Here is a 23,808-nt window from a genome sequence, read left to right on the forward strand (position 1 = left end):
CGAGGCCTTGGACAAGGCAGTTTACACCTGGTTCGTGGAGACGCGGGCCAAGAAAATCGCCCTTAGCATTAGAGATGAATTTAATCCTTCAGTTCTAATGGTATGGATAGCTTCTACCTAGAGAAATACGTTCCGGAAGTGCTTAAGTGTACTGAAAAATTGTTCTTGTGCATTCTCTTTATGTTACTTTCTTTTTATAAAAACAAGTTAACTAATATTCCAACTATTACGAACATCATTTGTTTACCATAAAGTTGGAAAAATTATTTATCACGCGCCCTGGTCAGCCAATCGGATAGCTCGCCCCCACTGACGTCATATGGGTGATTTCTGTCATATGGGTAGGGGTGGCTTAAAATTCCGCCGAGCAGTGTGCTGCAATCGGCAGCGATGTGCATTTTTAAAACCTTATAATAAATTACACGCTTTACGTGGAGCACTTAGATGTGTCAATTAATCATCAGAAGGACCTACTCTAACGACTCAGTACGTTTGTAGAAAATCGTCAAAATCGTTTCAGGGTCCCTTTAATATATGTTTTGACATACTAACGTTAGCTTGGTGGGGCGAAATCGGCAACTGGATCATGGTAGAGGGCATGCTCGCGAAATGCGCGTTGGTTTACGAAGAGGAAGAGCAAAAACAGGCGCGCGCCACTTCCAAGCCTCTGGAACATGGAGCCGCGTCCGAGAGCCCTGTATCAGGAGTCCGGCGAGCGGAGCAGTTCTTCCGAGGCCAAGTACAGAGTGGTGCGCACGCGATCCCCTTCGCACATCATCCAGACGACGCACAGCCGGGTGCCGTACGTGGTCGTGTGCACGGTCGGCGTGATCATGGTGCTAGTTGGTGTGGCCGTGTCGACGTACAAGCTGCAGAATGGCAGCACCATCCTGGAGCTCTTCAACCGCTCCATATCGCTACTCACGTACAACTCTACAGCCGGCCAAGACAGTGGCGAAGCGGGTGCTCAGCTGGCCAGGCATTTGCTCAAGCACGAGGTCAAGCTTGGCGACTCGGAGCCGACGTGCAAAACAGATGCTTGCATCTGGATCGAGCGCTACCTGCGTGGAAAGCTCAACACCAGTGTGAGTCCCTGCGTGGACTTCTATGCATATGTCTGCTCCTCCAAGTGGTTCGCCAAAGGCTTAGACATCAGGGACAGATCGTACGCGGAGCGTAGCACAGGTATGTTGATGCTGGACGTGGAAAAATTTTTTCGCAGTTATCTGAAGCAGAATGAAGAACGCTACCATAAGTATCCAGGAGTATTTCTGCACCAAGCTATTTCTCTTCTGCCAAAGTGCCAGTCCGAAGAGAAGGAAGACAAAGACTTCACTTCACTAAGAAGCCTTCTTGAAGAGTATAACTTGGGAAACTGGCCTTACAGAAAAGCGCCGCGAGGCGTCAATATCGTGACCATTTCCGCATTCGTCGACAGGGACCTGGGTGTGTTCTCGTTTGCGCGAGTGTACCTTAAGAAACCATTCGAGGATGACAGAGGCTATACTGTTCACTTGGACAAACCTAGTTCTACACTTGAGAGACATCAGCTGGCCTTCTTGTCCGAATCTGTGGAAAACTACACAGACAAAGTGGCGCTGGCACTTACACTCTTCGAGAAGAGGCAAGATGTAAGTGAACAAGCTGATGCAATTGTAGCACTAGAGAAGAGACTTGCTACTGCAATGCCAATCTCAAAATTTACAGAATTTCAGGACAGAATCAAGCGTATTGGGCAGCTAGACCGCAGGGGAAAGTGGGATTGGAAAGAGTACTTGAATATAATTTTTCAAGACATCGAGGTATTTGACAATGAGAAGCCTGTGTGCATCATGCACCAGGACTACCTCCTCAAAATGGCGTCAGTTGTCAATGAAACTGAGACTGTAACTTTGCTTAATTACATCGGCTACCGCCTAGTGGTGCACGTTTCTCCTCTGTTGGCCAAACCTGCTGATCATCTGCTTCGAATGAGCCATGACAACTACCAAGAATTCGTGCCCGACCGACTCCAAGCTTGCATGCACCTTTTGGAAAGAGTTTACAAACAAGGCATGCGCTTCTTTGCTAGAATGACCTTCAGCAAAGATAACTCCACTCTGTTGCTCAAGCACTACGACTACAGCATGTCCAACGTTGAAGTTCAACTCAAGAGCACTATGGCAGACAGACTTCTCTCAACGTCATCCTGGCTAGATCGTTCAGCAATAGGAATAGGTGTCGACAAGCTGGAGAACATGCGACTGGCTTTTCTGGGAAGTACGGAGGACATAAACACCGTCGCAAACTACTACAACTTCAACGCCCAACCACTGGACCCAACGCATCTTTTGGAAAGTTTCAGAGAAGTTCAGGCAGGCACCATGAACATCTACTGGGAGACTAAGCCTCCGAAGGACGACTTGGACGCGAGATACGACCACTCAGCATTGACGCCAGGCTACGAGTACTTCTTTGGGCGAAACGTGTTGTTCGTTCCACATGGAAATATCGCTTTTGCTAATGACATTAGCAAAAACATGGACCCCGTGCTGTATCCCCTTCTACTTCCCAACGTTCTTCGGGGCATGTTTTCAGCGGTAGATCGTCGAGGCGCCACTGTAGACCACAACTTGGCCGTAGCGACTTGGTGGAACACAGATGAACTGAGCAAGTTCTCCCAGATGGAGCTCTGTTTCCAGGACCAATATTACATCGAAATACGGGAACTTGTTGGCGACAGTTTCGACGCGCGGATCAAGCTGGATGAAAATATTGCAGACAACGCAATACTTGCACCGTTGCACGACCTTTACCTGAAGACTCTGACCTCGCAGGGTATCAGGATTGACAAACAGAAGCTTGCTTTAGACATTGGTGACGTAGACATGCACAAACTGTTTTTCATCTCGTATGCACTTGGCCTATGCGACAATCCAAGTAAGAAGTCGTCCATACGCAAAGTGAAATACGAGAGGATTCCTGGGAGGCTTCGCATCAACATACCATTGATGAACTTCGCAAAGTTCGCAACAGCGTTTAACTGTCCTGCGAATTCACCCATGAACCCTGCCAGAAAGTGTACAGTGTGGTAGTTCTGTGCACAAGACCTCAATGCAGACAAACCTGCTCACATGCGATGCAGAGCACAGAAAAACGTCTCACTTGTTTCCATCATTTCTCCTCATGTACAATTGCATAAGCAAGTATTGAAAGCATCCCCCCCCCCTCCAAGAGCAGAATTTCTGAAATAAAGTTCTGGAAATACAGTACAGCCGGCTTTTTTCTTTATTGCTGTCGACTTTTCTAAGATACGTTTTCTGAGCACGTTGGTGCGGGGACTAGTAAACAATCTTTTTATAGCGAAGCTGTTTATGCGGTCCCTGTGCCGTCGTTGTCGGAGTTCGCTAAAGCTATCATCATCAGTAATGGCTCGAGCGACGTCGTCGTCTTCCATAGCTGGCTCGTTGCGCCCCTCGGCGCTACTGTGCGAACGCGCTCGTGCCACTGCTCCCACGTTCGTCGTCGTCGTCGTCATCTCCCACAGCTGGCTCCGTTGCCGCTCGCCATTCCATCGTAGAATTTCACTTTTCTGTCTTCGTAATGGGGAGGCCGCACGGGGGGTATGAGCCATTGCTTAAGGGGGTGATAGCCATTCATTGCCTTGCGTGACGGACAGATTTAATTTTGAAGAATCGCAAACGGCAATGCCGGGTGGATGCTGCAAGCCATGCTACCGAGCAAACTCGAGACATCGAACGCAAGCGACAACGGCGAACTGCTGGTATACCGTCACAGACGTCGTTCTCTCCATCGAAGCGGCATGTGTGTTTAACCTGATCAAGAAACACGAAGACGTCAATCGTCAAACCAATCCAACCAATCGCCAACACTATTGCAGCGCCCAGATCTCCAGTGGTAGGCCTTGCGCCCAATATACGGAGCTTTGGATTAGTGGTTCCGCACATTCCATCCCAGCTACAAATATGGGAAGACCACGAGTAATACGTACTCCTAACGAAGAAGCTGCCTACCGCAAAAGCGAAAATGAGGTGAAAGAATGGTGAAACAAAAGATTTACAATATAGATTGCTTGCGAAGTTTGACTTGCACGGTGTAACACTCGGTTTAACTAACACGTACAGCTTCGCTGTTCCACCATCTTCACGGACTGGAAGGGGCGGTGATTTTTTGCTTCGCTTTAATAATCGTACTGGCGACTATATCGCGCATATTAATCTCCATCGCTTCTATGGAGCTTCGTGAGCAAAAATTTTGTCTCGCCCCCTCCCCATCCTCAATGCTAAAGCTACTGAAGCTACAAGAACTGAAATTGTTGATTTTATGCGGCCCGGTAAATCCTTGCACCAGCTGCCACGCACTTCTTGTTCTTGCATCTATTTTATGCATGGCTTCGCGCATGTTGAACTGTTGCTAGTTGTTTCAGGCATAACCGTTGTTGGTTTTTTTTAGGTGCGAGGTTTTCATTCTTCTTCGCTTGCAAAGGGTCTAAAGAACACCATGTCTTATCGGAATGATACCAAGCAAATGCTTCTTTAACAGCTGTATTCTTTTCGCCCGAGGTCATCTTAGATATTGTTTCGGGGCAAATGTGTTTAGAAAGTAGGTAGTTCAGGGCGAGAATTGCTAATAGTTTCTGCATATAGTATTTCTGTTGCATTTTCGCTGAAAAGTTCGCGTCACGTTTGGGAAGTTATTTCACCTCGACGCTGTCTGAGCAGACTTACCACGCCGAGTGATTTGTTTCACAACATAGTCCCTTTCTGCATGTGAATTTTGTACTCAACTGAATTATTTCTTATTATGCTTAGGCCGCGGAGGACTAAATCTGGCCTTGCCGCCAGCGCTCATCTACTTTGACTGGCGCTGCTCTGCTCTTAAATATATCATGTGGCTCTGGTAACATTAAAAATATAAAAAGTAGTGGAAAGTTGGTCAGACTTTAGCCTTATACGTTTCCAAGCAGCTCCCTTGGCGAATTTAAAATTGCAAGAACTGCAGCGGGAACGACAGTTCATCGGCGTATGCACAGAATTGCATCGTCGGTACAGCGCTAACACGCGCTCTTATCAAACCAATAAATTCGCAATTACTCCTCTTGAGGCCACTTTAACTGCGCTTATTCGGCGATGTCACATGTATTCATTGGCAAAAAGATCACAACGGCATGTGCAGACATCGCAGCAGTGCGGATTTGTTTGAGATATAAGTCTGCACTAACGACGGGTGCTTTATTATTCAGGTACAGAAGCAGCATTACGGCAAGGGTAGAATTTAAAAAAAAAAATCGATCGAGACATCGCATTACTCAACAAAATTTAGCGGCTAGTTAACATGAGCTCCACTTCATGTAAATGGGGTTCATGGCGTTTGTCTGCGAGACGCACCAGGCACGTATGTGAACAGGGATGTCCCAAACACCGGTAACATCGTGTTCATGCCCACTCCCACAGAGCCCAGCGTCTTCCCTACAGCTGTCACCGCAGAAGAAGCAGTCTGGCACCCGAACAAAGGAGAAATCGAAGCCGCGAACTTCAGCCATCCTTGCTGCAGAGGGTTGTCGTCTGCAACTGCTCCCGAGCGTACTGTTGGAAGCGCCCGCTAGATGGCTATCAGGGGCGCCTCTGTAAACGGTGCACTACGCGATGCGGGAGTACCTACGCCAGTAACGTTGCCTACGCCTGTTGCGAAATAAAGTTAAATGCACAGTGAAATTAGAACAGGGGTTGCTCGCGCCCGGTAAGAACTCGAAACAGCCAAAGCTCACTGCCTTTTTCGCACTTGAATAAGGTTTTGCTTCACTGAATACATTGTATTTTGACTTCCTCGCAGTTGTGACGCAATTAAAGCTCGACTGCTTTAGCTTTTCTCGAGTGGTCACTTATATCGAATTACCGCTTATAACAATTTTTGCCGTCCCGCTGAGTTCGTTATAACGAGGTAATGCTGTAATTCGAATGTAGGTCGACCCATACTTTTCTCGAAAAACTAAAGAACTTTGAACTTGACACAGGTTTACTGTAAGCTGGGCTATTAAATCTCGCTAGTCGATGCCGGAAGCTGCATCCTTGTTGAAGCTACCAAAAAAGTAACCCTAGTAGAACTCCGTTAGCTTAGTACTTTTGCTAGCTTTGTTCACGAATATGGGTCGATACTTCACTTAGGGTAAGATTTTAAAAAATAAAATAAAAACGTCGACTATATTCTAGTAAAGAGATGGAGGACGTTTAAGCTTCGCATTTAAGAGTGGAACGCGATAGCATTCAAAGGTCCCTGGCAGCTTCTCACGCTTCCCGGCAACTGGAGCGTAGTAACCGTAACATTTACCGGGAAACGCTGGCCGCGAACGCTATGCACGAAGGCGGGCTTTCTGGTATAAACGAGGCCTCTGTGACGGAGGCGAGTGCCAGCTGGAGGTATTGCAAGGAACCGGGCGCGCCGCTCCATGCCCCCCCGAGACACCCGCGCGCCGACGAATGCAGGTGGCGGACGCCGCGGCTAGTTTGTGAATGGTAGAAACGCTGCAAAAGGGGTTTCTTTTAGTTTTCGCGTAACACATTTATGTTTTCTCCTGTAGCCAAATTACAATCCGAGAGCACATGCAATATTGCATGTGTGATGTGGCTTGAAATAGCACTTTGGGTCTTGCAACGATTTTAAACCAAGCCCCCTTCTTGCTTTTATGCATTGAACAAAATAATGTTTTTGCTAATCTTTCATGAGTCAACTCGCTTAGTCAGAACTGAATTATGTGATATTTTATATACTGTTTGTTTTTATAGTTGATATTTACATGTGATAATTGATGAGGTTTACGATCCCTGACCTTCAAAGTGTCATGTGAGGGACACTGCATTCTACAGCTTCAGATAATTTTATACCTTAGCCACTTCGAGATCATGGCGAATGATTTGTATTTGATATTTTTTCTCCGTGTACTTTACCTCTTGTAGTCAACCCCTTTGCTTGGGCCAAGTATGCTTGATGCTTGCACATGTGATATTTTTTGTTTACTTTCTCTGCTGCGTGACTGCGTCAAACACGTGGTTTGGCCATTTGGTGGTTTCAGTTATCATTTTTACTTGTAAATAATAAAAACGTTACTAGTTTGTTTCTCTGACTCATTTTCTTGCAATTTTACGCTAGCGGAAATGATGGCTACATTTTGGCTACAAGCTACCGAGGCCCATCTGCATGGTTGGCTAATTTTGGGCTTAGTATCCCTCTGTTTTGGCTATGTCACTCTGCGCCACCTGACAACACTGGACTCAGCTGCTGAAGCTGGTCCACGGTTCCACCAGCATGTGTGACGGGAATCACTGCTCCTGCAAGGTGCGATGGCGGGCGGCTTCGAGTAAGGCTCGATGTGACGCTCCCTTGGGTGTTGTCGCCGCTGACACTGGTGGCACGATTTCGCTGCAACGAAGGGCCGTTTTCGTCGTTGACGGAACCAAAGCGTGCGAATAAAAGCGTACTGGCGCGCAAGACTGGCCTATGCGGAGACGATGGCTAAGATATGGCGCCAGAATAACGCGCGTCGTCTGTATGACAATCAAGCGCTGCATGAGCTGCATGGCGGCTGCTGTAAACCGCGCCCACGTGTCACTCGCGCGATGCCTCTCGCCATCTCCCGATTAGCGAGGTAGTCGCGCAGCACTTCGATACGTTTGTCCGCGCCAGCCAGTATATCGCGAAATGAAAACACACGGCACCGCCGAGCGGCGCTGTCGCGCCGGCGCGAGAGCGCTGCATGCGGGGTAAAATTCAACTAGCGGGTGTACATCTCTCCCGTCTCCAGTCCACACCGCTTTCATTGCCTCTTGCAGTGCGCGTGTTCGGGTACGTTTCGTACCGCGCGCGTTGTGTGCCCGTGTGTGTGTGTGTGTGTGTGTGGACGTTTTATTCGAAGGACGATGTACACGCTTCTCTTTGCCTTTAAGATCGGTGCGCTTGACAATTATCTTCATGGCTGCAATGCGGCGAAAGGTATACTGGCGAAAGGGTTCGCTGAGCCATGCAAGTAACGCGTGTTAGCTAAAGTCATTTTTGCAGTTTCCCACAAAATGTTTGCTTCAAGCACGTGTTGTCTCTGTTGGCGACAACGGACTTCCATCGACACTGTGTGGAAATATACAAAATATATCGCCGCATAGCACAAATACGACATATGCACACAACTATAACTAGTATGTCCCCTACAATACAGAATAGAGGCAACAGCGTAAATAGCTTGGCAATTTTTGCACAGTGGTCAATAGACGGAAGTTTAAAGCATTAGTAATCATTTCTGCTTCAGCAATGCCAGCGTGACCAAGACGCGGGCGTGTATCGTCCAGTAACTCGATCGATCAGTGCAGTGGTGATGAAAGAATGAACTCCGGTCATGTTCAATGCATCGTTCACATATTCAAATCCTCGGCGCGCGTGAACTCCGGCCACTGATAGCGCATGCAACAGAAGTGGTTTCCATTCTCGGGCAGCGCACACACAAACGAAACACGAGAAAGAAGACAAGACAAGCGCTGGTCTAACAACTGAGTTTTTATTTGAATAAAAGGATTATATGCCCAGTAATCATGAAATTCATGTGGATTACATGTAAAAACGGTCATACACTCACGAGTGATCAATGAACGAGATCGCTTCTTTTGCCAGTTGCTTACGTTGTTCGGCGCACCGCAGTAATCCATGTCTCATCATCATCATCAGCCTGGTTACGCCCACTGCAGGGCAAAGGCCTCTCCCATACTTCTCCAACAACCCCGGTCATGTACTAATTGTGGCCATGTCGTCCCTGCAAACTTCTTAATCTCATCCGCCCACCTAACTTTCTGCCGCCCTCTGCTACGCTTCCCTTCCCTTGGAATCCAGTCCGTAACCCTTAATGACCATCGGTTATCTTCCCTCCTCATTACATGTCCTACCCATGCCCATTTCTTTTTCTTGATTTCAACTAAGATGTCATTAACTCGCGTTTGTTCCCTCACCCAATCTGCTCTTTTCTTATCCCTTAACGTTACACCCATCATTCTTCTTTCCATAGCTCGTTGCGTCGTCCTCAATTTAAGTAGAACCCTTTTCGTAAGCCTCCAGGTTTCTGCCCCGTAGGTGAGTACTGGTAAGACAAGACACACAGGGTGCAGCGGTGGCGTAGAGGTAGAACACCCGCCTCGCGTGCGAGAGGTCCGTGGTTCGAATGCCGGTGCCGCGCAATTTTCCACCGGATTAAAAAAAAATCCGCGTGATAAAAAAAATTGCATAAACAGGCCTGGAGTGCGGCCTGATCTCGGTGACCAGAACCGGTAACACACTCCCTCACCAGAGCAGGATTGGCCACCCTGGTGCAGTACTCAGCCACAACCTCCTATATGAACACAACAATCGATGTCTGTCGTCTGCTTTTTTTCGTACCATTTTCTTGTGAATCGGCAGAATTTCACTGGTGGCATCAGCCCTTTCGTGTTTACGTTGCTGTTGTGGCAGTTAACACAATAATTCACCGTCATCCGAAGAGGTGCCGTCGTAAACAAGAGACGTTTCGCGCCGCGAGCGCGGGCGCGACCTTGAAGGGAAGCGGCGGAAAGGTACACCACGGCCGGGGCTGGCCAGAAGGGCGACGCGCGCGGCTCCCTTGTTTCGCCATCTCCCTTGTTTCGCTAGGGGAGAAACGAGCGCTGGCGTCTAGGATGAAACTTGGCGTGCGGACGTCTATACAGCTGCGATCAAATTTCGCATTAGGGAGTATATTAATCGTCGGTGAATTTTTTAAGCATGAAATGCTTTTAGCTCCCGTTGTCGGCGACCTTCAAGTGACCTTGAGCCAAAAGCCAGAGCCGTTATCCGGGCAAGTTGCGAGAACAAAACGAGATTATCCGGGCACCCAACCCTTTGTACAGGATCGCATTACATACGCTAGTTACTGCCCAAACAAGTTACAAAAAATATCGATTCCGAGTCCTTCCTGTTTGTTCACAATATCACTCAAGCTGTAACTTCTAGTACGCTGAAGTTTTATTTGTCATTTCCAATAGGCGATCTTCAAAAGGCAGATACAGGGAAGCATACACTTCATTGTAATCTTCTGGCGCTGATACAGGGTTGTCTGTGCTCTTTTGAACGCCAGCGGTCCGTGAGTTCGGCGGCGCGGGTTTGCGTCACTTCGAGAGATGGCGCCACGCTGCACGGCGCCCCCTTCAGATGGTTTCCTTCTTCTAGCTGGGCAGTGCGCTCTGTCTCCCTGGCGTCTTTCGCTGCCTGTCGTGCCGCCTTCAGCCGGTTTTCTTCTAGCTGGGCAGCGTCCATATGGACCAATGCACAGTATGGCGTGGTGCGGTGTGGTGTGCCGCTGCGAAGATGTACTACACCCATTTTAAGATTGTGGCTAACATCATCTCCAACCAATCTGTTTTGCCGGTATGCTTACGTCTTCTCGATTACGGGAGAGTAGGCATTTTTAATTGAAAAGGGCCGTGAACGAGGTTAGGCCGACATTTTTAGACTGCACTATCTTCGGAATCGGGCAATATATTTTGGCTAGATACATAGTCGAAAGTAAAACTGATTTGACTATGCCAAGAATGCTATTCGCATTTCTTTCAGGTTAGGCTCACCTAGGCTTCACTACCTCCGGGATCGGCCCATATTTTAAACGAGAGTGTTTGAAGCTGGGCAGCTGAAGATGTGTCCCAAGTACGTACGCCAGGTAATCATCGTCACATTAATTTCCTGGCATCGCGCGAAATGGCATTACTTTGCCATTTTGTGTAGCAGAGAGAGAGACGGTCAGATAATGCCACCAGATCATTTGCCCTCCGCACATCATCTCGGCGGAACACGTCGGCCGGCGGGTGGGCGGGACGGCGTGCGTTTTCTGGTTTCGACACGCGCTTCGTGCAATCTTCTCGTTTTCCACTGTCGCGATATTCGTCATGGACAAAGTTACCTTAAACAAGGTTCTCACCACTGAACTCGAGCAGCGCCGTGTCCTCTTGGACGAACGCGATTGCGATCATAAAAAATACGAAACGTGGTCTGGCATGAAGATGCACGGCTCCATGGATGCAACAGCGCGACACACAGACAGATCGAGTCAAAGGATCAGAGGAAGGGACACCACAGGGCGCTGTGCCGTCTCCTCCTTTTGCTCTGTCCGTGTCTAGTCGCGCTGTTGCAACCGTGAAGCTATACAAACTCACCAAATTTTCCATCGTACAAGATGCACGGAGGGTCCGCACCGCGTTTGCATTTCCTTCGTGCCGCGTGCAGGTGCTCTCGCGGCGGCGTGGCAGTGGCTGGCGTCGCATTTTCTCTCGCGTAAAACGCACCATGCGGCAAGTGCCGACAGACTCACCATCGCGTCGGATATACCTACAACGCCCGGTAACCTCCGAGGTACTGTTTACGTTGCGCAGCAGCAGCACAAGCCTCGCGTGCTTGCTGTCGCTGTGACTGCTTCGCCCTTTGAGCGAAACTGTAATTAATGAAAGACGGCACATCTGTGGATTTGTATTCGTGAATGTGCAACGATGCTACCCCACTGCTTCTAGAATACACGTTTCACTTTTGTGCTACAACCGATTCCTCTGAAAATGGGATCAACTACTTTCTTTCTTTTTGGTAGATGTTCGGAAAGAAAAATGGTCCGGCAATGTCGAGAACGTTATTCGCATTTAAAAAAAAAATCTATCACGATATCTGGGCCCGGGAGTCGACTCCAGGTTTCAGTGTGTTTTGAAGGTGCTGTGGAAGGATGTGAATAAGAGAAGGCATTCCATGCTAAAAAACACTTTATTGCGCGTGACTTTAAAATGCTATGAAATCTTGTTTGGCACTTAAACTTTACCAGTGCAATAAGGCCACGACGGCTAAAAAAGATAGCGTAGGATAAGGCACACTTACTTATGCAGTACTTCCGTCCGTGCACAGACGCATCTACAAACCGCTGTCTTCAGGAGTTGAAAGACTGTCCTCGATGACATGATAGCATACCAGTGCATGGGTTGCGTCTTCACGTATATGTCCAGTTTGATGTTTTTAAAGCAACAACTTGCACAAACGATCTCATCTTCACATTGTTGTCAAGCTTCTCGTTTTGTTTGTCCCGAAGGCACATGGTTCACAATAGACAGGCAACTCCAGCAAAGAACCGCGGCATTGGTACACACACAAAGGAAACGCTGATAGTGCTATACGAGCCTAAAGTAGAGATGGGTCGCTCAGGAGCGAGCCGGATCTTTTGAGTCGCACGTTTTAAAGAACAAGTCAGCCATGGTTCAGTGAAAGTGAGCCGCGGCTTTTTAGAGAGGAAGCCGTGCCGGGCCCGGCTTTTCTGGGTGCGATTTCGGCAGTTCTCGGTCTTTTTCTGCGTTCCAACCGTTCGACTACGTTCGTTCCAGTCAGCTCGGCGCTAACTCGGCTACCGGTCTGTTTCTGTCCTCTGCCGTCGCTCTCCCCCCGCTCCGCTAGAGTGCAGCCAGTGTAGCTCCGCTCACCTCACTGGCTCACGGCCCCTCAGAGAAGCAAGATCGCTCAAGCATCACGGTTTGCGAACATTCGCTTGCACTGTACATGTACGCTCGCGTTTTGCCAGCGCCGCACTTTCGTCAGCACGGCGAGGCGCGAGTGAATGCCGCCTAGTCATTGGCATATCGGTTACAGTATCACAAGCATTCTATCGCCAATGTAGGAAAATAAAATTTCATCGATGTGAAAATTTCGCGCCTTTAAAATAATAAATTACTAAAGTCATCAAGCATAACCAAAATGCCTATAACACGCTCATTCTAGCAACGCATTTGCAATTAATTTTTCCAAGCCAAATAGCTAGACTATGCATAACACAGGTTCCAGATTTAAGTGAACCAGTGAGTCGTACAAATTAGCCGGTTCAATTCAAAGAGCCGAGTCGTTCCGAGCCGCTCACCGAAGTGGAAGTGAGCCGTTTTGCCTATCTGTAAGGTAAATTCCAAAAGTGATCGTAAATCTCTATACTGCCTCAGTCCACCACCACCTTTGTTTTTTTAACGGCAATTTCAAACGTGCCAACTGAATCAGACTTCAGTGCACTAAAAAAAAAAAAAAAAAAAAAAAAGAAAGAAAGAAAAAGAAAAAAAAAACGTCTCGCTGAAGGAGCGCCGAAGTTGGGACTCCTGTGCGTCGTCCGTCTACTGCCTGCCGAAAGATATGCACGATACGCGGGCAGGGTAACTCGCAGAACACAATCATGAAAAGCGCTGTGAACCGCGATTTTCCATTTTCAATCAAAGCAGACGACGACAAAGCCAGACGTGCCCGACGTTCTTTTTCCTATAGTCATCATTTTTTACCGTTTTTATCTCGCTGAACCTGACTTAAAATTAAATTATGGGGTTTTGCGTACCAAAACTACTTTCCGATTATCAGGCACGCCATAGGGGGGGGGGGGGGGGGGGGGGGGGGACCGCGGAAATTTGGACCACCTGGGGTTCTGTAACGTGAACCTACATCTAAGTACACGAATGCTTTTGCCATCGAAATGCGGCCGCCGTGGCCGGAACCGATCCCGCGACATCGTGCTTAACAGCCCAACACCATAGCCACTAAGCAACCACGGCGGGCATTGAACCTGATTTCACCCTACGCGCTCGACTCGCATGTTGCGGACTTAGGGCCCCACCACATTCGTCAACATATGTACTTTCCCGTGATTTACCATCCAGCGCGACGCCTTACTGGAGCGAGGAGCATCCCATGTATGCCAGTGTGCTATACACAGTGTAGAATCTTAAGAGAATCTAAGCCTTATGTTCTTAAATATTTTCGAAAAAGAAGAAAAAAAAATACAATCTTGAGCAACGACGGTTTTGCAATATAGGACATGCGGATCTGGGGGGCTGATTTGAAAAGGGTCCCTCACCAGCTTTGGGCATTGCAAACAAACAAGCGCTACGCGTAGGTCCCCCGGTGACGATGGTGCCTGTAAACTATGAAATGGCTGCGTGGCGCAAAGGCGGTGGAAATCTCACATAGAAGGCCGCGCGCACTTCCTTGCAAGGGAGCCGCTCTGCGGGCCACAGGTGCAACTTACGGTGGTCCGCAGCAGAGCACCCTCAGTTGCACTATATACAGGGTGTCCCAGCTAACTTGGACCAATATTTTAAGAATACCCAGGAGCTCTAGAGAATAATAATAATATTTGGGGTTTTACGTGCCAAAACCACTTTCTGATTATGAGGCACGCCGTAGTGGAGGACTCCGGAAATTTTGACCACCTGGGGTTCTTTAACGTGCACCTAAATCTAAGCACACGGGTGTTTTCGCATTTCGCCCCCATCGAAATGCGGCCGCCGTGGCCGGGATTCGATCCCGCGACCTCGTGCAGCTCTAGAGAAATCGTACCGACTGCATAGTAGCCGTAGTCGTATGTACTTACGGCCAGTATATATTTTTCATCACGAAGTATTAATTAATTTTAATTAGCGAACTTTTAAATTATTGCTTGAATCGCAAACATATCAATTACAAAGTTGTTGGGCACCTCAAATAACCTCCGAATCAAGCATTTGTTTAGTGCTCAGCTTTGCCTCGTTGGTTTTTCCGAAAAAAAAAAAAAAAAAGCGCGCGAAACATCCAAAATACGAAATAGATACGCGCTCGCGCGCCGCTACTCAAGCGCTCCCAAGCGAATAGCCACGGATACACGGCTTTACTAGCGGCGGCAGCTCGATACAGGGCTTCACGCTATGCGATGGTCGCGGCATCAAGAGAACACGCCGCTGACGCATTGGTAAGCGTTGCGGAGCCTTCTACGATGCGGCGATAAGAGAATGCAGCAGTATATATTTCAATGGTTGCTTGTAGGCGCTTGAGTAGCGGCCACGGTGTAAGAAGTATATTCGTACACCGTGGTAGCGGCGTCCGAGTGCGCATCTTTTTCGTATTTCGCGGGCTTTTGTTTTTTTTTTTGAAAGAAAAACAACCAGGATTATTTCAGCACGAAATAAATGCTTAATTCGGAGGTTATTTAAGGTGCCCTACAACTTGGTAATTGATTTGTTTGCGATTCAAACAATAATTACGAAGTTCACTAATTAAAAGTAATTAATACTTTGTGATGAAAAAAATGCTGGCCGTAGGTACATACGACTACGGCTACTATGCAGTAGGTACGATTTCTCTAGAGCTCTAGGGTATTTTTAAAATCTTGGTCCAAGTTAGCTGGGACACCCTGTATATACATAATGATAATTTCCCCTATCTGTCCTTGGTGTCATTGTTGGCTTCTTATGACTAATAAAAATCGGGCTCCTCGGTTTCCCCTGTCTTTTCGTTTTCACACACTCTCTCTCTCTCTCACACACACACACACACACACACACACACACACACACACACACACACACACACACACACACACACACACACACACACACCGTGACTTGCTTCCCATACTTCATACATCTTTTTTCCACTGACAATTCTAATGCTTATGCCTTTAAAAAGCGACGGGGTTCATGGAGTAAACGTGACACGGCTCCCTCGGCACAGGTAAGGGAAGGGCGGAACGCTGCTAGAGATCGCTAGTCGACACGAAGTCGGAGAGCACAGTTCGATTTCTTCTACCTCCTCCAATGATGGAGCGATTTGAAAAAAAAAAAAAAAAAAACGCTCCTTCGACGGCGTCCCACTAACTTCAAGCGTATACAACCAACATTTGCAATGAGGCTTGGTGAGGGGCCCTTTAATATTTTGCAGCAACTCGAAGAGGACTGAGTAAAGGCCGCGTGAAAACACCAGGCAGAAGATCGCAAAGAAGCTAGAAAAGAATCATGACCGTGTACGATGTGTGTCGTCCCTTGTGGTTCCAGAACAGCGTGGTACCGCCTCCTAATATATGTTCTCTAACTCACGTGGTAGTTTCTAAGCGCATTCAAGAGTCGAGAGCCCATACCTACTGTTAGCAGTAGAGTCTGCCAGCTTTTTTCAGTTAAAAGGCGCTCGATCCTCCTCGCCCACTCGAAAGCGTCATAAGTGTACAGGTCAGTGACGTTCAGAGACTGAGCACGAGCCGACCAACATGTGCCTACAGCGCCAGGTGAATATAATAGAATCAGGTGAAATTTTAGCGCTACCTCGGTAAAAAAATTAACGACCCGAAAACGTTGCACTGCTAGAGGGTGGCACGCCATCATCCGCAAACGTATTACACAACACCAAGGAGACAATGAAAACGCGGAAACGGGCCAAGTTGGCGGTGCGCACAAGAATACGAGTAAACTAGCGAGCGTGTTTCTAATAAATTCGTCATGCAACTTCGGCCAGCTGCTTAAACGAAGCTTCTTGTACAACAGTAGGCAATCCACAACGCCAACACACCACAATAAATAAAGCAGTTCCGATCCTCGCACACAGCCACACACAGCCACACACAAGCGCGCACTGAAGCAGCGTTCTCAAACAGAGCCTTCCTCAGGCTGTTCAAATATTTCTTCATCCTCCTCTTGACCCTGAAGAGCATCTATGATGGCATCAAAGCGTGCATTTATACGGTCTTCCATTTCTTGAATTTTCCCGTCCAGTTTTTGGACCATTTCAACTTTCAGTTCTTCAAAGCGTCGGTCGACAAGATTCAGTAGCTGATCTTGCAGACCTTGAAACAAGGCTCCGACCACATCACGCGTTTCCTCCCTGCAAGAGTACAAAACATACAAATAGATGAATATCACACACACACACACACACACACACACACACACACACACACACACACACACACACACACACACACACACACACACACGCACACACGCACGCACGCACGCACGCACGCACGCGCACACACACACACACACGCACACACACACAGTTCTAGCTTTCTTTTTCGACACTGTACAATAATTTACACCACTAATTTACAATTCATAAATTAATAATTTACACGTCATGTCATTCACACGTCATTCAAATGATGACACGTCATTCATGTCATGCATGTGTGTATGCATGCCATTCGTGTCATGTCATTCGTCGTAACACGGATTTATGTAACTCTTGTCATGACATGCGTACATGCCATTCATATCATGACATGAATAACATTCCATATATGCTACGTCATTCACATTATGTACAGGTATGTTTGCATTTCTGGCATATGCATGTTTGTCATGTCACGCATGTCATGTCATGCATCTCACGTTATGTCAGTCATGACATTACGTGTCATGAAACGCGTGTTACGGAAGCTGCAGACTGCGGTGTTGAGGCATTGAACGTCACGAAAAAAATGGCGTCACGTCCGTGAAGTTGGCTTCTCTGCAGCGCGGCAGAACATTTGACGTCGCTTTAGACTATGTGATGCCGCTCGGCGAGTAGCAGCGTGAGCAGTGAAAAGAAAAGGTAGGCGCAACTCTGCTCCCTTTGGGAGCATATACAGGGACACTACCCAAGCCTAGGGTCACTGAAAAGTATCGCTAGAGGGTTCAAGAATACGGTTGAGTGGGACGAGCGGCTGGGGCGTTGCGCGCTTTGCAGTCAGGCGCGAGACGACGAAAAACACTGTGGCGGCGCTGCAATCGAAGTGGACCTTAAGTGGATTGGGCCGCATCAAGGTCGCGCCGTTGGAAACTGCTGCCGATACTTCCCGGAAGGGTGATTCGTACTACTTCGCGCGCTGGTATATGCGTTCAGACCGCTCAAACGGCGTTTATAATTGGATATGACATGTATTTATGCCTTAGGAATAGATGCTTTCTTTCTCTTCTTTATTTCGTTTTATTTATTTTTTTAATTTAATGACGCTCGGTGATTGCGCGCGCATTGTACTCGCAGTGTCGGCTTTCATTCTACTGCGTATCCTACGGTTCCCTTTGGAGAACAAATATCTTTCTTGATCTTCAAGCAGCGTGTATCTCTCGTGTGTATTTTTGTGCATATAGTTTTCTATCGGTAAAAAAAAAAATTAAATTATGGTGTTTTACGTGCCAAAACCACTTTCTGATTATGAGGCACGCCGTAGTGGAGGACTCCGGAAAATTCGACCACCTGGGGTTCTTTAACGTGCACCTAAATCTAAGTACACGGGTGTTTTCGCATTTCGCCCCCATCGAAATGCGGCCGCCGTGGCCGCTTGCTCAGCAGCCTAACACCATAGCCACTGAGCAACCACGGCGGGTTTTCCATCGGTAGGTCTTGGGAAAGGCAGACGGAAAAACATATGAAACTTCCTGCTTGTCACTTCAAATAAATAAAACATACGCATATCTGCCCCATCCGGTGCCCTGTACTCAGATTTACACAAAGTTCTCTTATAGAAAAAGAAAAAAAAGCTGCAGTGCAACATTTCGGAAATTCATGTCTCCGTCTTCCCCGCGTAACACAATGCGGATTAATTGGTATGGGTTATTTTATTGCGGTCGGACCTCGGGCGCCGATTGTAGGCAGGCACGTACCAGGGGGGGGGGGCGAAATTAAGCGGCATACCCCCCCCCCCTCCGCCCACGCCACAACTCCTCACACACATTCCTAAAGCTCCGCCAAATAAATGTTGAGACTTGACAGCTATTAGGCGGTCAACATCTTGCTGCCCTTTTCACTCCTTTTGGATGGCGACAGTTATCGGCATCTCCTCGGGTGTGAAGCCCAGTTTTCTCATCGATTCGGTGCCCAAGCAATTAACTCGAGATGCGCGCAGTTGTCACCATCTATTCAACGGTCACGCGCATGACTATTGCTTCGTTAGTTGAACCTTCTTTGTTTAAACTGATCCAGGGACCAGGAAAGGGATTCGGTTCATGGTCAGCTGGTCGTGGAAAGAGTTGCGGCCGGAGAAAACGCCAGTTGCGTTTAACATTTCGTTTTGCTTCATTATTTCCTCGAGTGACGGCTCGCCGCGACGCTGGCAGATCCTTGGAACAGTATACCCGCGATATGGGTTAGATTAGGTGGAAAATAAAATAATACGAGGCAACGTCCATCAACAAACCATATGCAATAGCACTGAAACATATAAGAAAGATGACTGTCACTCGTTACCTAGTCTGGTTTCCTCAATTGTGCAGCAATTTTCGTGCAAAATTGGCAAGTGGAAACAGGAGTCACAAGAAGTTGAGAAATTAAGTGATATACTAAGGAAGAGAGCCAAGGCAACAGCCAAACAGGAAGGAAAAGCGAAAAGTAACAAGTTTAACCGTTCTTTATGCAAATATCTATGGATCAACATCTATTTATTTAAAAACGAAGTAGAGAAAATGGCGCCGGAAGTGAGAATAATTCCGTGGATTTTGAATGACGTCTCTACAGTCATCAGTTGAGCCGCCTAACGTAGCCACTTCTCTGCTGTGCTTATGTGGGTGCTTTTCTAACCTTCCGCGGTGGACGCAGTGCGCCTAGAACTGCAGCGTCTTGCGCTATACGCGGTTGTACGGGACTGGCGGCCACGCATCGGTACGCAACTTCCCAAATAACAATATGAGTCGGTTTGGGCGCTTGGTAGATCAGTAAACGAGGGATCCAAAATAATCTGTGATTGTTCCGCAAATATTTATTTCTCTATGATTCTTCCAGAGCTAATTCAAAAAACGCTACTACAGTCGGATGCAACTTAAGTCTGCAGTGAAGCCCCGCTCACGCCCTCATAACCGCCAGCCACTGTTCCTCCGCTAGGCTGCAAATAATTCATACTTTAAACTTTTCCTGTTACCCAAATAACGGTAACCACAAAAATAAAATTATTAGCTCGTAATTTTATACGTTTTCCCTTGCCTATTATAGTGGAATGGCGAAAGCCTAATTCTTTATTGAACTAAAATAAAATGCTTGCTTCGCTGCAACTATTTATTGTCAAGTTTCACTTCAGTTGGCAGTGAAGTTTCATGAGTAAAACGGTTTCAGCAGTGAAATGAACTGTACCGCAGACTCTTGAAGAGTGAAATGCTCAGACTCCATACACTTTGTCCATGTTTGTTGCACACCTCATTGCTTCCACCGATGAAAAGGATGTTCACGAACAGCAGATGCTCCGGATCGAGGTATCAAGTATGACGCCATTTTGAAAAGGCCGCATGACGAAGATTTTGTTTGCTTCTGTGATTGGCTGGCGGAGCAACACAACCCCGCGCGGTCCGTGTGCCTTGGTTGCCAACTGCTGTTCTTTTTAGTTGTATTCTACTATAGTAATCTTTATTTTACGCTTCTTTCCTGCGTGAGCCCATTTGACGTGTTTCCTTCTTCGCCAAGTAAAGGAGAGGTGTATGTCACAGGCGTACCTGTGAGATACACCTTATTTCATCTCTTTTGCGGGTTTACGCGTCTCTATGGCGAATGGTGGGCGTTATTCACATTTGTACTAGTAAAGGTACAACCCTCTCCCCTCATTTGCAAAGGAAAGTTAGGACGAGCGGACGAGCGCTCGTCCGGTCCACTTCTTCGTTTTACGTCCCGTCTGAAGTCGCGGTTCTTTTTCGATTTAAAGTTTTAATGGGTTTTAAAAATATATTTTCCTTGCCTGAATCAAGTTAGCAGATTTACAGGCTGCCCCAAAACCGGGCGTTTATATTGAATGAGCGCCGGGAACTTCTTCGGCAGAACCGATTAGCACACGTGCTTAAGTTCTCTCAGGAAATGGTGCGCCTCCGCGCAATTAACAGCCACGACTCTCCAGCAGCACAATCATTCGGAACAAGAGTCCTGCACTTGCATCGGCCCCTCACCTTCGAGACTTCATAAGTGCTGTTATGCGTTAGATTCGAATGGAAACGGCTATTCGATAATTTTTAATAGTGAATTCTGAAGTCGAATACCACCTGAACGGCAAATGCCATTCGATGAAATTATGTTTCTATTTCATTTCGCCTGCTGGCACGTTGAAGGAGAACGCCAGACAAGCCACGGAGGTTACATAGGTAAAGACTTCCCGGTCTCCCCGATTCAGTTTGAGTACACAGACAATATCTTTTCCCTAATACTGTTGTTCATATTATCGTCTTTTCTCGGAAAGTCCGAAAGAGCTGGTGCAGCTTTTAAAAGAAACACGCTTATTCCCGTCGGGAGTTTACACTTTTTTAATCACTGCATTTAGAATATTTGATCATTTTTCTCTTAAACGTAGGTCCTTGATATACATATCTATATACCCTTAAATTTACCTAGCAGTACATTGGTCATCTGCATCTCTTCGCGCCACGCAGTCAATAAATCTCGTGTATTTCACTATAATATTGTTTCCTTTCATCATTTTCAGTGATCGATATTCCACTAACAAGAAGAGCGCGTAAAATGACACGATATCAATAAAATTTTCTTTCGGAGATTCGTGTTGCACATACGCAGCTTCTGTAGCAAAAAGTACGTGTTACATTTAGAAAACACTGTTAAGAATAGCAGTTCATCTGGCTAAAACTACAATTGGAATCGGCCGACAAGAGTCGCGGGCGCACCAAAGCAAGTAAAACCCCCAAAAATTTTACTGCACAGACTTTCTGCGAGAAAAACTGGGTGTCCGTCAGCGTCCGCGCAACGACCGTGCGCTCGCTACAGCAGACGACGCACTTGACAACGACAGCAAAATTGAAGGCGTCATGTTGTATAACCCATGCGTCAAATATGTATACGTAGCAAAAAGGTGTCAATATAAATTTGCAGTTGAAATATAGCGCCATTATAAGAGCGTACGCATGCAATCGGTCTCAGCGCCCGCCGCGAAATTACGTTGAATATGCTGCGAAGAGCGTCTCCACCCCAATCTAATTCCCTCGCACAAGCCTCGCAAAATTTTTCCAGAGGCGGCTCCTCAGCGAGAGAACGCCGTTGTCTCGACCAATGTCTAGTACACTCTAGTACCGCACTTGTTTACCGCTGGCCGCCGCCGCGGCGATTGGGTCTCTTGTGTCACGTGACCTCTCGCAGCCACATGCCTTTCAAGCGTCTTCACTGTACGCACGTTGAACACGCTGTTACGTCTCAACACGGCGAAGGGCATTATAGACGTCGACCACGAAGCAACTTCACCCCCCCCCCCCCCATTTTATCAGCGCCCGTCCAGAAGTCAACGCAGCGTTGACGCCGACAGCTGACAGGTCAGCAAAAGACTCTTCGACCTGGACCTGGCAACCTGAACTAATTGATGAATAGGGCTAATGTCGAATACTACCGTGGGTATGACTTCGATCTCTCATTCCCAGATTGCTAAATATGCGGGGGCCAAGGTGCCACACCAAGGAAGCCGGAGTTCGACGGAACGGTGCGATATCATGGGCGCTTTTTTGCGACCGATTCGACGACTGTGATTGGCCGCGATACAGTCATCAGAGTCACCTAGGGAAGACGACGGTATTAAAGGGGCCCTGAAGCACTCTTTATCGAAGTGGAGAAATGCAGTTGAAGTGAAAATAGGCTATTTCCGAAATACCTTGTCGCAAAAAGTACTTCAATGTGTTCAGCAAAGGCGGAGTTATTGGCAATCAAACACGCAGGGGCGGCGCCAGGGGGGGGGGGGGGGGGGGGGCACGGAGGCGGCGCCATCCAATTTCCGCTTGCCTCCCTCCCCCTCCTTGCCTTCCCCTCAAGAGCACCGAAAAGCTGATCCAAGGTAGGCAGTATGAAACAAAATGTCAATTTTGATGTCTTATTATTTGGAGGCAAATGTCTCAGTGCAGCGCCGCTTACAAAGGACAGCCTTGTTTAAGCATCACAGTTTATTATAGAAAATGTCTTATCACAAGCAATTACCCTCGCGCTTCTGAAATAGACGCTTGAAATACAGCGCGAACTGCCGCAATGAGACAAAAATGGTTCCAACGGTTCTAAATAGATTTAAAAACGGGCTACATTTCTTCGTTGCTCGGTCTGCTTGCGTGAACCGGCATGTTCGTGCCTCGGATGTAATAGCCTCGGCCACAAAATCGCAAGTGGGGTCAAACGAGTTGTGAGGTCATGACCTTTCTAAGCCGCAGCTTTTCTCGCAGAAAACCGTCGGGACAACAGACCCGGTAAGCCACCCAGCCTTGCAGGACGCCACCACTTACAGTCAGCCATCCGCTCCGCAGTAAAGACGCGCGCGCCGAATACAGACGCACTCGGGAGTGATGCGGCTCGAAGTGGCGTTTGGGCCAGGAATCCACCAAGATCATCGACGAGTACGTCCGGTAGTAGGAATGAAGGAAAAATTATTCAGATCCCACGCACTGCGCGAATCGATGTAAGCTAGACTTTGTGTGCTGTTTGCTTTGATTGACGATAATTAACGGTGATGCTGACGGCGAATGTTTCATTTCTTCAATGTTCAGACCAACGCGAGAGTGCCGAGTTGACGTTATACGTTACCTTGCGTGCACCCCTGCTGTTTGTCTGCGTAGCAGACAGAACACACAGGTAGAGGTGTTTGCTTGAGGCATTGTTGTGAGCTATATTTTATAACCTCCGAGAGGGTTGATTATTGTCATTGTCTCAAATGGCGCATCGCATCGTGGCAGAAGTATTAAACTTTAATTGAATTACGGAACTGTACGTGCCAAAACCACAATCGGATGATGAGGCTCGCCGTAGTGGCTGACTCCGGATTAATTTTGACACCATGGTGTCCTTTAACGTGTCCTTAAATCTAAGTGCATGAGCGTTTTTTATTCCGCCCCTGCCGAAATGCGGCTGCCGCGGTCGGGACGAAATCCGCGACCTCGCGCAGTGACCTATCGTATCGTACCGTACCTTAAACTTAAACTTATCCCCTTTCCCTGCAACCGCTATCCTATAGTAGTAGCGTTTCGTTGTCTTACCATGTCATCGTTCCTCTCCCCCCCCCCCCCTCCCTTCCTATACCTACCTACCCTATATCTG

At 47.6% G+C, this 23,808-nt stretch overlaps 2 protein-coding genes across 3 annotated transcripts in view; one reads left to right on the forward strand and one right to left on the reverse strand.

The window, feature by feature from the left end:
- The first annotated feature begins 675 nt into the window (after positions 1-675).
- On the forward strand, positions 676-3,229 carry LOC126543303 (neprilysin-1-like). The gene has a single exon (XM_050190430.2). It carries the CDS (start codon positions 834-836, stop codon positions 3,072-3,074), a length of 2,241 nt encoding a protein of 746 aa, XP_050046387.2. The 5' UTR covers positions 676-833; the 3' UTR covers positions 3,075-3,229.
- An 8,539-nt stretch (positions 3,230-11,768) lies between these two features.
- The window catches only part of LOC126545559 (uncharacterized), a 41,319-nt gene continuing 29,279 nt past the window's right edge, over positions 11,769-23,808 (reverse strand). For both annotated transcript variants that reach the window (XM_050193478.2, XM_050193479.2), the window contains exon 4: positions 11,769-16,665. In XM_050193478.2, the coding sequence (XP_050049435.1) occupies positions 16,431-16,665 (235 nt within the window). In that variant the 3' untranslated portion in view covers positions 11,769-16,430. The remainder of the gene's footprint in view (positions 16,666-23,808) is intronic.

Source organism: Dermacentor andersoni, chromosome 1, assembly GCF_023375885.2.
Source record: "Dermacentor andersoni chromosome 1, qqDerAnde1_hic_scaffold, whole genome shotgun sequence".
NCBI classification, from domain to species: Eukaryota; Metazoa; Arthropoda; class Arachnida; order Ixodida; family Ixodidae; genus Dermacentor; species Dermacentor andersoni.